The 13,028-nt window shown below is 42.0% G+C and overlaps 1 protein-coding gene across 5 annotated transcripts in view; it reads right to left on the bottom strand.

The window, feature by feature from the left end:
• Window positions 1–13,028, bottom strand: part of CHD1L (chromodomain helicase DNA binding protein 1 like) — a 65,587-nt gene that overhangs the window by 12,988 nt on the left and 39,571 nt on the right. For all 5 annotated transcript variants that reach the window (XR_015160867.1, XM_086392217.1, XM_086392213.1 and 2 more), the window contains 3 exons: window positions 9,830–9,944; window positions 9,059–9,212; window positions 3,757–3,922 (listed from right to left, as the gene is read on the bottom strand). Coding sequence is in view for 4 of the 5 variants with exons in the window: in XM_086392217.1 (XP_086248343.1) it covers window positions 3,757–3,922; window positions 9,059–9,212; window positions 9,830–9,944 (435 nt within the window). In the remaining variant the exon portion in view is untranslated. The remainder of the gene's footprint in view (window positions 1–3,756; window positions 3,923–9,058; window positions 9,213–9,829; window positions 9,945–13,028) is intronic.

Raw genomic sequence — 13,028 nt, 5'->3', positions numbered from 1 at the left:
AAGTAGAAAATCTATGAGGAAATAATCACAAAAATAATCCCTTAGATTTACAACTTTCTTTGTAGAGCTCATGAAGCATCTTCATGAGCTTCACCACAGTCTTGGTATAATTAACCCCACTTAAGAAAAAGAGAAAATTGAGGGCTTCCCTGGGGGCTCCCAGATGGTAAAGAATCCACCTGCCAAGGCAGGAGACACAGCTTTGATCCTTAGTCCAGAATTAGAGAGTAGCCCTCACTTGCCACAACTGGAGAAAAGCCTGTTCAGCAATGAAGACCCAGCACAACCAAAAATAAATAAAATTATAAAACTCCTGAGTTATTAAGCGCCTCCCCAGTTCAAATTGCTAATAAGTGAAGAAAGCAGGATTTTCTGAGTCTGCTGCCAATGTGCTCTTTTCAGTATACAACTGTGTCTATAGAAGGATGGAAAGATAACAGGCCAGCAAACAGTAACTACAGTAATAACACAAATGGCGATAGTCTGAACTTGAATAGCAGTTATGCTGTCAGAGCACCTTCACATTTATAATCACATCTGACTTTTGCAACTGTGTAAAAGGCTAAGGTATACACAGTACTAGCACCACTTTACAGATGAGGACACAGAGACTCAAAGAGGTTGGGTAATTTGCCAAGACCATGAATCACATGATAGAAAGAAGTCATAACAAGCCAAGCCTAGTAACTAAGAGAGGTAAGACAACGATTCTAAATTGAAGCATATTTAATAGCACGTTACCAAAGAATGTCTTTTCACAGCATTATAAAATCAGCTATGAATATAAGTATGTTTTTCTCTAGAGAGTACGAAAGCAAAACATTTTCATTCTCAAGAGATCAACTGCTTCACACTTGTACCCAAATCCAACCAGCTGTAATTCTAATTGGCATTTGCTAATTAAGTCAGCAGGGGGCTTTCAATGAGGTGCTCTATCAACAAGTGAGGAAAAAAGAGCCAAGAAGAGGCAAATATGATCACATATGTAGCTGCACGCGATTCTCAACTTACAAACATGCTTTAAAAAAAGATCCTGCCATTCAAGATAAAAGCTATCCTGCTTTTTTTTCCTATAGCCCCCTTTCATAGGGGATGCTGTAGCTATGAGTCTTTCATATTCATTTCTCTTCTTTTAACCATGCTCTGTCTTCACTCTGCAGCCAAGAGAAGGTTGGCGACCATAGGTATGGACACTCATCCTGCCAATGGAACCACCTACCACAGACTGGACCTGTACCCACTGATCAAAGACAGAACTCCAAATTTTAATACAACTGGGAAATCTTTGCGGCAGCTGAACTGCCTGAAAAAATATATATAATTTTTTTTGGCAGTTGGACTGACTGAAAAATATAATTATCTTTCTGGAAAACAGTGAAATTTTACTTTGTTCTACTAAACATTAGCAAAATAAGCTAAAATTAATCTAGATGAGTGCAGAAATGAGTGCAGGCTTCAGTACTTAATGTAATCAAAATGCAACTTAAAAATAGGACCACATACATCTATTTCTCTTCCCACCTAAAACCTACACGGTAGTAAAGGGATTTTAAAAAGATATATGAGACGACAGTGGACAAAAAGTTCAACAACTTTTTAGAAAATTGTCAGTGGCTCAAGGGATAACAGAGCTAAAAGAACAGTGGAAGCAAAACACAGGTGCCTGGTCAAGGGATGATTGTGAGAGCAGAGACCCTTTGAATCCTCCAAAAGCTCAGAACTTCCATGGACAAGGAATCGCAGGGAGGGATAACTGAGAGAAAGTCTGCACACCAAGTAACAGGAGCTAAAAAAAAGTATCGCACATTAATGCATATATGCTTCTAGGAAGCACAGTGGTAAACAATCCGCCTCCCAAGGCAGGAGACACAAAAGGCGCAGGTTCGATCCCTGGTCAGGAAGATTCCCCCGGAGAAGGAAACAACAATCCACTCCAGTATTCTTGCCTGGAAAATTCCATGGACAGAGGAGCCTGGCGGGCTATAATCCATGGGGTTGTGACTGAGCACACACAACACATGTATGTGGAATCTAGAAAAAGGCATAGATAATCTTTATTTGCAAAGCAGAAACAGAGACAGAAAAACATATGGATACCAAGGAGTAAGGGGGTGGTGGTGGGATGGATTGGGATTGACATATATACATCACTACATATAAAATATTTAGATAACTAATGAAAACTGACTGTATAACACAGGGAACTCAGTGCTCTGTGGTGACCCAAATCGGAGGGAAATCTAAAAAAGAAGGGATATATGTATATATATGGCTGATTCACTTCATCCTACAGCAGAAACTAACACAACATTGTAAAGCAACTATACTCCAATTAAAAAAAAAAAAAGAAGTAACAGGAGCACCCTGAACACCTTCATTCATGTTGTCTCCTCAATCTGAGCAAACAGGTTACTCCAGACCCTATTCACCTCTTCCAGAAAGATATTAAAGGATTAGTCTTCAGAAAAATGGAGTTGCCCAGAGAAAAGACTCCAAATACAGACATCTGGGAGGGCCCCTTCAGTGAGAAGGCCAGCTCACCAATCAGTGATGCTGGAATAAGCCCAAGGAATCCACATACTTGCTCAGGCCAGACCTGCCCATCAGCTCTGCATTTCACCTGCAAACATGAACAGATAGCCACGGCACACCAGATATTTCAGAGAAACTACCAACAAGGACAAGACAAATACACAACACAGGGCGTAGAGGAATACTTTTTTAAAAAGCTATAATAAAAGTCCTCAGAGAGGATATTCTATCCCTGCAAACAGAATAGGACACAATTAAAACAAGCAGAGAATCAGAAAGGGTTCTTGAAGAATAAAAATGGGATGCTAATATTCAAAAATGTAAAACCTAAACAATGAGAAAAGTTAAAGAGCAGTGTCTTAGAGAATAATGCCAGCTGTCCACATTCTGATCTTCCAAACATCCTATAAAAACCATAGGGAATAACAAGGACAACAAAGCCACCCTGAACCCATACCTTCTAAAAAGCTAGGAGTCAGAGAGTACTACAAACCTCAATTTGCAGGAAGGTAGAGAGATGAACATCCCAAATGAGCTGAATTAGCTCCCAAGCCCACGTGGAGTCAGGCAGAGACTGCATGGAAAAGAGGCAGCAGAGTTCTAACAACATCATACACAGATCAAATTTGTCCCCCATGAGGAGGACACATTCCAAGTGGGAAAATAATGAGGAAAGGTCTGCAACTGGGAAAATCAGAGAAGCAACTGCTAAGGAACTGACAGAAAGAGACTAGAAAGTACTTGAAGGTAGCAATTTGGGAAGGCATTGCTTCTGGATGTCGTGCCTTGACAGTTTGGTGGCAAAGGGAAAGAATGAAGCAGGTGATGGAAATTCAGGGTCCTGCGGAAACGAAAAAGAATCACAAAACGAGAAGTCATGCCGGCCTACTCTCCACTCAAAAAAGGAAGCAGCATCGGGTAAAGAAACTGCCCTCCTCTGCATGAATGGAATAAAGTACTCTCGAATCAAGAAGCCTAGGAAGACTAGCAGACCTCTCACCCCATTCCACACTGAATTTGTGTTGCCACTGGTACAGACAAATAAATTCATTACAAAATAACCCTAAGACATCAAGGAACATCCTTACAAAGCTACCATGTGGGGAAAAAAAAAAAACATTTCAAATCAGAAATCCAAATACCTCAGAAATAGAAATGGGGACCCATCTCCTGCTCTAGCTTGGGGTGGCCATGACATTAGCTCTGTTCTCACCCCCCACTTACTTCCTTCCTCTGGCTCTCTGCTTCCTTCTTCTGCTGTAGGCAGGGCATCAGAGACCCAGTGGCCATCTTCTGTTTCTCCCAGAATAGACTTCAGGTCTATTTCATGCATGGTGCTCCCCTCCGAGGACAGCAGTTTATCCAAACCAAATTTGAGTATCTCGCTCAACTTGAATGAAGACAACAAAAAAGTCCAGTTGGCCCTCATGAAAACAAACATTGGGCACCAGTGATTTGCAAAGTGGCTTAGACACCAGGCGCATCCCTGTCCTGATGCTCAGCCTTTCTTCCCTCCCTGTGACAGATGACACCAACAAGGCTGTTCTGTAATTGGATGATGGATGAGCAGAGAGGTGATAAATGACAGTCAGAGCCTAACTTTGACAATTCTCAATAAAGAGAAAATTTGACCCTCCAATCTTTGTTCTGAAGAATAAGAGTCACTTCCAGCATTATCTTAGCACTTCTCACAGAGTTTCACAGGTATCCCCAGCAGTCACGTGAGACATCACAGACCCTGTTAGCTACTCTCCTACCCCTCCTACTGCCAAACTTCTTGGAATGAGAAGGCTACACAGCATCTTTCTTAAGTGACTTTCCTTTGGCAGTTTTGTTCCTACCACAGTGCTCAGCGGAAACCATCTTCACTAAAGACCAGCAACATCTCCTGACCACTGGACGGGAGAGCCGTTTCTCAATTCTAATGCTGCTTGCTGGACATGCCTACCCTGGACATTGCACTACCCTGCTTCTCTTACCTGCTCTCTAACGAACCCTCAGCCTCTCCCTAGGCTTGTAGGAACCACCTAAAAAAGTTCAGATCATCTTTCCTAGCTGTAGTTTTCTCCTTTCAATTGTGTACTTCCCTAAGTGCTAACTCTGAGGCTCTGAACCAAGCTGCATTCACACTTTGGCTCATTTGCATCTTGTCTTTTTGGGTTAGCTATCTCTAGCTGGTTTATTCTGTGAATAACTTGGAAATCTTACAATACTCTGTAACAACTGGAAAAAAATTTAGATAGCTCACTGGAAGAATTGAACAAACCTAGATATACTTATCTTTAACCCTGATATATACAAAAAAGCAACTGAATTTGGCAACTGGCTTCCCAGTAGTTCAGTTGGTAATGAAAACATAGCTCTAAGTTGTATCCAACTCTTGCCATCCCATGAACTGTAGCCTGCCAGGCTCCTCTGGGATTCTCCAGGCAAGAATACTAGAGTGGGTTGCCATTTCCTTCTCCAGGGGATCTTCCCAACCCAGGAATTGAACCCAGGTCTCCCGCATTGCTTACTCCTTGGAAGGAGAGTTATGTCCAACCTAGATAGCATATTGAAAAGCAGAGACATTACTTTGCCAACAAAGGTCCGTCTACTCAAGGCTATGGTTTTTCCTGTGGTCATGTATGGATGTGAGAGTTGGACTGTGAAAAAGGCTGAGCGCCGAAGAATTGATGGTTTTGAACTGTGGTGTTGGAGAAGACTCTTGAGAGTCCCTTGGGCTGCAAGGAGATCCAACCAGTCCATTCTGAAGGAGATCAGCCCTGGGATTTCTTTGGAAGGAATGATACTAAAGCTGAAACTCCAGTACTTTGGCCACTTCATGCGAAGATTTGACTCATTGGAAAAGACTCTGATGCTGGGAGGGATTGGGGGCAGGAGGAGAAGGGGACGACAGAGGATGAGATGGCTGGATGGCATCACTGACTCGATGGACGTGAGTCTGAGTGAACTCTGGGAGTTGGTGATGGACAGGGAGGCCTGACGTGCTGCGATTCATGGGGTCGCAAAGAGTCAGACACGATTTAAGCGACTGAACTGAACTGAACTCCTGCATTGCTGGCAGATGCTTTACCGACTGAGCTACGCGGGAAGTTCGATGCCTGGGTTGGGAAGATCCCCTGGAGAAGGGATAGGCTACCCACTCCAGTATTCTGGTCTGGAGAATTCCATGGACTATATAGTCCATGGGGTTGCAAAGAGTTGGACATGGCTGAGCAATTTTCACTTCAACAACTGGCACCAAAAATAAAAGCCACTATTTATGAAAAGACTGGTCCACACCGGGATACTCCCTTTAGTCTACGTCTCACTTGTGACGTGTCTCAGTTATCAAGGGACCACATGTATTTTTAGAGAAAAAATGTGCATGCACACTAAGTTGCTTCAGTCGTGTCTGACCCTTTCATGATGATACTATGGACTATAGCCCGTCAGGCTCCTCTATACATGGGATTCTCCAGGCAAGAATACTGGAGTGGGTTGCCATGCCCTCCTCCAGGGGATCTTCCAAACTGGGATCAAACCCACATCTCTTATGTCTCCTGCATTGGGAGGCGGGTTCTTTACCACTAGCACCACCTGGGAAGCTCAAGAGAAGAAATATATTACAGTAATTAAAGGCAAGGGCATGTGCTTGGAGGTTAGAGAGTCCTTGGATTGGAGTCTTAATGAATTAACATTCTTGGGCAAATTATTTGAAATGGGAATAAGGAGAGTACCTACCTCATTCTTCTGTTATTTATATCACAGAAATAATCGGGAAGAACCCCTTCATAGGATACTTAGCACACAGTGAGCATTCAGTAAATGTTCACTCCATCTGCCTCTGCCTTTGTTTCCTATAATGTTCTTCCTGCAGGGTAATGAATCCGATTCCTTCTTTGAGGATTTCATGATCCAGTACTTCTTAGATTTACTGAACCACAGTCACATCTTTGACTATCGGATTCTTTTTATTATACAAACCCTGCTTTCTCTGGAGATAAGGGCATTGGGGTGTTATCTTTGCTTCTGGCAACCAGAGATAACTTGCAGAGGCTTGGTAGGTTAAGAGAAAAATCAGAAGTAACCTTCTACTAACCATGAGCTGGGTGAGATTCTGACAGAGCCCCTCTCAAACAGCTGGGGGGGGGGGGGGTCTATGTTCCCATTAGGATCTGGCCCATGGCACAAAGACATGTTTACACAATTACATGGACATGCCCAGCAGCCTACGTCACAGGGACACCATCACTGAATCCCCTGAGCCCCTCTCCAATTGGGAGAGAGTTCAAGCTTCTTACTGACAACTCCTCCTCCCACACCCAGAATGTGGGCACGCCAAGGCTCAGCCATTCATTCCCCTCACCAGACCCAATACTGAACTTGTCACTCATGAGGTTCTACAGGAACTCATGGTTGGAGAACTGTAAGAGCCTCTGCAGTCTGCCCACACCCTTCTCTCAAGCTGCCATCTGACATTTGTAACTGCCTCTTGGATAACGTGAACACATGTACGATCTGCTTTGCCACCAGCATGGACAAGCGTGCACACATCAACTGGGAACCAAAGAAAAAAAACGAAAAAAAACCACACTTTGCACCTTAAGAGAAACAAGAACCAAACAAGTAAACACACAAAATCCAGGGTTACTTTCTAGTTCAAGTTTCAAAATAAATGAAACCTTGAGCCTTTCCCATAAGTTACTGACTTCCTAACAAAACCAATGTGAGCCCTGTCTTCTGCAAAGCAGATGTGTAAAGGTATGCACTGGTCTTTGTGGATATAATAACCATGTGAGGAAAACCAGACTAACCAAACACTTGGCAATTTCGCTTTTTTTTTTTTTTTTGGTCAAAACTAGTAAACTTTATTTAAAGTTCAAAAAATAAAATAACAGACAAAAGGCAGCTTTCGCTTTGTTCTTCCCGAGGATCAGATGTGACGCTTTTAATTTAGTTTTTATTTCGCTTTTAATAGTAATTTTTCCTTTTAAATACTTGTTGTATTTTCTGTTTGATAAACTAGTCCCTTTAAAGTCTACTCTCTTACAAACTTTTGCAAATGAAATTTTTATCTCTGAGCTTTTCCTCTAACAGTATTTTTTTTAATACGTTTTTACTGCAAACTCTGTTGACTAAAGCCTAAATTATCTTCCTCTTCCTAAATCTCTACCTAAACTTCTTGCTTCCTAATTTCTATCCTCCTCATTATCCAGGCTGAAGACCTTATAGACATCTTTACATTTTCTATTCTCCCTAGCTCCCCACCTCTAAGCAGCAGCTCCTGTCATTTCTTCTTCTGTAATGTTCCAGACCCTTCCATTGCTACTGCCTATGTCAGAGGTTTATAACTCACTTCATGCCTGGATCTTTCCAGCATCCTAGAAGTCAGTCTCTCTGCTTCTAGCCCCTCATCCCTGGGTCAAATGGGAGGACCTGGTCTATATGATAATATGGGTTCTAATTTAAACCCAAGGGCTGCTACAGAATATCTCCAAGTCCTCTCCCAGAAGAGTTTTCTCTAACATCTTCCAAGCCTGCATCTGCTTCCTAGCTGGTGTCTCCTCCTTTAAGCAATTAACTCTAGTTCTTTCATCTGTTTTTCCTACGGCATAATTCTGAATTCCTGATCTTGTCTACCCTCCTCTGAGTGTGAAGAAGGTGATGCAAAGCACTGATCAAAGGGTCTGGGGTTAAGATGGAGGTACAAGATAAATCATTATTATGCTGAGTTGTTTATTTTACCTAATTCTCTTAAGGCCCCCTGATGGAACCTGTGGTATCCTCATTTTCAGAAAGCAAAGGTTAAGCTATCTGCTCAAAGCAACACAGCCAGTAAGAGACAAGGCTTGGATATGAATCCAAGTAAAAGGGATCCACTGCTACTGCTAAGTCACTCAGTCGTGTCCGACTCTTAGCGACCCCATGGACTGCAGCCCACCAGGCTCCTCCGTCCATGGGATTTTCTAGGCAAAAGTACTGGAGTGGGGTGCCATTACAGTCCATCCTTATTCTGTATTCTGCTGCCTTTATTTATCATATTCATTTTCACTCCCATAGCAGCCTGCATGTAGTATATATATTATGTGCATGCATGCTCAGTTGGGTCTGACTCTGTGACCCCATTGACTACAGCTCGCCAGGTTCCTCTGTCCATGGAATTTCCCAAGCAAGAATACTGCAGAGGGTTGTCATTTCCTCCTCCAGGGGATCTTCCTATGGCAGGAAGGAATCTGGCTAGGGAACAAATGTGTAGCAGGAGAGAGTGGGTGGTTAATTCATCTACTTTCTCACTGATGGAACCACTGACTAAAACCATGACATCTTCTAATATGAAGAACAGGGACTTCCCTGGTGATCCAGGGGCTAAGACTCCATGTTTCCAGTGCAAGGGCCCCAGGTTTGATCCCTGGTCAGGGAACTAGGTCCCACACGCTGCAACTAAAAATTCCACATGCTGCAAACAAGACCCAGCAAGGCCAAATAAATAAATAAGTTAAAAAAAAACCAAAAAACAAAAGTGAAGAACAGTGTATCTTACCTGGAGGTCAGCATCCGCAGCAGGTTTCTGGGCTCCCAGAGTGAAATGGCCCCCTTCTATGATCATGTTGGTGAGCTGCAGCTTGGAGGCCGCTTTCCTATAGACAATCTCTTCGACAGTGTCTCGTCCAATCAGCCGAATAACTTTAACAGACCTGTAGAGAAATCACAGAAAACTAATGTGCTAAAATAGAAGGGTCCGCAAAGAAGCACACAAGCATGCCAGGTCAAGACGCAAAAAAGGAAACAAATCTAAAATGCCAGCTTCAGGGTACAACTAACAGGGGATTGCTGTATGTGAACCTGAGTTATTTGTTAGAGAGAATCTGGCCTCTAATGCTCACTGAACCTTTCCAAAAGAGTCAAGGGAGGGATGACGAGGTGGTCATGATTGGAGTTCCTTATCCATGGTAGAGGAAAACCTCTGTTCTAAATCATCACCAGGTCAGAGAGTAAGACTTATCTTTTTATCTTAGGTCCATAAACCCATAACTTCATTTTTAAACTGAATCACACCTTAACTCAGGAAGGATGTTAAATAACTTCTCAGAGTCCCTCCTAGTCCTTTCACAATTTGACTTTGCTCTTTTTACCAAAGCAAGTCCCAGCCCAGTACTACTCTGGAGTCAGCAACAGAGATGGGCTAAAACCAACCGGTCTCTCACCGCCCAGTCTAGAACTGTCACCAGCCCACATTCTTCACCTTCCCCCCGAACCCAGAACTACTGAAGAGCCAAGGAAGTGGAACCAGAGCTATGCTTAAATCTCTCACTTGTTCTGGCCAATTCGGTGAGCCCGGGCAGCTGCTTGTAAGTCATTCTGAGGATTGAAATCACTGTCAAAAAAAATAACAGTATCTGCTGCTGTTAAGTTCATGCCAACTCCACCTGAAAACAATACAAAAAAGAATGTTGGCAGAAGTACAAGGGCTAAGGACCAGACTATGATGACACAAGGCCACAGCGTTCAGACTGATAAATTGAAAGCAGCCAAAATGACTGGCTTCATCCTTCAAACTGACACCCCCATCCTCAACTCTAGACAGAGCTTTATAGTGGTTAAAAGTCCTACATGGGCTTTTGCTGCCTGACTGCAAGTTAAACTGCAAGTTTAACAACTGCAAGTAACGGAAGTGAGTGGAGCGAGGTAAGAAGCAAAAGTAGGTACTTAAGTTAGCGCCCTGAATCCATTTTAAATCTCTCCAGTTTAAAAATCTTCATTGAACTTCGTTTAGAATAGTCTGTGGAAAAGGAAACATGCTCTTTCAGAAACAGTTTTAAATTTGAGCGAGGTCTGCTGTGGGCACCATCAAGAGAAGACCTCCTAATGTTCACTGCAAGGTACAACCAGGCAGCATGGGCTCTGACACAAGTTAATGAGAAGAGGAGATGCCATGTATTACACCCCCAAGCGGAGCAGGGGGCTATCTCCCTCTGATTGGAGAAGACTTTAGTATTCTCTTCTGTTACTTGTCCACATTAATTAAGGAGAAGGTAACAAAACCAACCAAAGGACAAAAACACTCCCTGGGACAACTTTCCAGTCTTTCTTTAGGAAGAGGGCTGTGGAGGCTCCTTGGACTATGGGAATTAATGAGAAGAACTATGAAGGCAAATTACAGCCTTCTCTTTGATTAATGTGGAAACAAGCACAAAATAGACTCCCTCTTGCCAGGGTCATTACAGCTCGTTGCTGAAACAAGCAAGCCTGAAATGGCTTGTTCCAGGAGCCAGAACTAAGGACCAACTTCTGAGATGGGCTACTGCCTCCAAGCTAGATCTTAAGTCAGGCAGGAACATTCTAATTAAAGCCTTTATATAAAATTAAAGTTGGAATAAACAGATAATAAAGACTGATTACCGAGAGATGCTAATATACTGAATAACAACAACAGCTACCCAGGTGCTATGCTTTACTGTCTGCAGGCACCATTCTAAAGCGCTTTACATATATTAACTCCTATAATCCTCGCAACAATCACGGGTACTCGTTTTATAGATGTTGCAATGGAAGCACGGAGAAGTTGAGGGATGACTGGAAGCGAAAGGAGCCAGATTCAGTACCACATGGTCTGGCTTCAGAGCCTATGTTTTTTACCCACTATTCCATAATACTTTCAGGCACTTATTTCATTGAAGTGTTTTAATTTTTTTATGAAATGTTTTTTTCATAAAAATTTTCTTCTTCTTCTTGGGTTACTGTTAAGTTCAGCTCTTCTTCATTAAAGGATGATATTTTATAAATAAGCTATAGCCAGACTTGTCTGAGACATATTCATGAGCTCTCACTGCCACCTGGTGGCAATATGACTCAATAAGAAATACCTGGAAGTTGGAGAGAAACTTGAATAAATGATAATGATGCAAATCAACAACTAAAATGTGACAGCAAACAGGACAGCTGGTGTTTGGAAAAGGCTCAGGACTGCTTTGGCTCCTATGAGATCCCTCTGTTCTAATTCCAAGAACTCCAAGGAGATTAGTTGAAAAGCAGAGATCTTTCTTCCTAATTTCAGATGTTTCAAACAATGCTGCTGAGTATGACGGTGTTGAAATCAGTAAGGCATCAGTTCAGTTCAGTTCAGTCGCTCAGTTGTGTCCGACTCTTTGCGACCCCATGGAGTGCAGCACGCCAGGCCTCCCTGTCCATTGCCAACTCCCGGAGTCTACTCAAACTCATGTCCATTGAGTCACTGATGACATCCAGCCATCTCATCCTCCATCATCCGCTTCTCCTCCTGCCTTCAATCTTTCCCAGGATCAGGGTCTTTTCTAATGAGTCAGTTCTTCACATCAGATGGCCAAAGTATTGGAGTTTCAGCTTCAGCATCAGTCCTTCCAATGAATATTCAGGACTGATTTTCTTTAGCATGGACTGAATGGATCTCCTTCTAAGATCACACAGACTGCACCCTCGATCTCAGCCACTTATTATCAGGTTACCTAATCAGTCTCTCCTAAGACTACCCTAAGACAACTGCGACATGAATAAGTGGCTGAGATCAAGGGTGCAGTCTATGATCTTAGAAGCGAGCAGGACCAAATGAATTTCATTATATCTCTTTAATACAGAGATGAGACATACACAGGTAAAACAATCTCCTTATGGTCAATGATTATATTCAACACTACTTTTTAATACCCTATAGTACCAGGGACTTAATAAATGTTTACTAAATAAGACTGAACTCTCTTTTCATAAATATACTGATCTCTCTTTACAATAGAGGATATACATCCCTTTAGAGCTCCTAATTCTATTCCATCAAGATTTAGGTCTACCAAAAAAAAGAGACTGAGAGAAAAAAAAGAAACTTAAGATTCTGTGAATTCAAAATTAATTTAAGGTCTGCTTGTTCTGTGACATGAGAATAATTTCATCTCCAAGAGCTGACATCATTTAAGTAAATGAAAGCACTCCATAAGTGGTATGGCACTACAAATGTCATATAAAATATTTATGACTTAAGTCATATACAGACAATGTTACAATTAATTCTAAAGAGCTGGAAATTTCATAACAATCACACTTTTTAAAAGCAGATTTTTTATTAAGCTTTCACAACACTTTCAGAGCTACCTGTCAGAAGGACAACTAGTAGGCAGGCTGCTATCTTGTTTCCCAAATTCATGGTTGGGAAGGAGAGCTGTCTCTATTGAACATGACTAAAACTAAAATTTCTATACAAAATTATAGAAATCTTTCAGGATGTTCACAGGTCAATGGTCAAAAGAGATCAGAATTACTTTCCAACAACCCCAGGTTTTAACCTTACTTCTCTGATGAGATGAAAGCTTAAATCAGTTTGACAGAAACGAGTACCATGCTAGAAGTCTAGGACAGTGATAAACTGATGTAACCTACCTCAATTCCCCCCACTCCTTTTTTTTTACACTCCTCAGTAAAAACCTCACCTTTCAGTGAATTAAGGAAAAATCTAATGATTAGAATTTAAATGTACTGTTTCACCC

Source organism: Bos grunniens, chromosome 3 (genome assembly GCF_055505025.1).
Source record: "Bos grunniens cultivar Pamir isolate PY7600 chromosome 3, Bosgru_T2T1.0, whole genome shotgun sequence".
In the NCBI taxonomy this organism is placed as follows: domain Eukaryota; kingdom Metazoa; phylum Chordata; class Mammalia; order Artiodactyla; family Bovidae; genus Bos; species Bos grunniens.
Note: the sequence above shows the minus strand (reverse complement) of the source record. Positions and strands in the feature narration are given on the sequence as shown.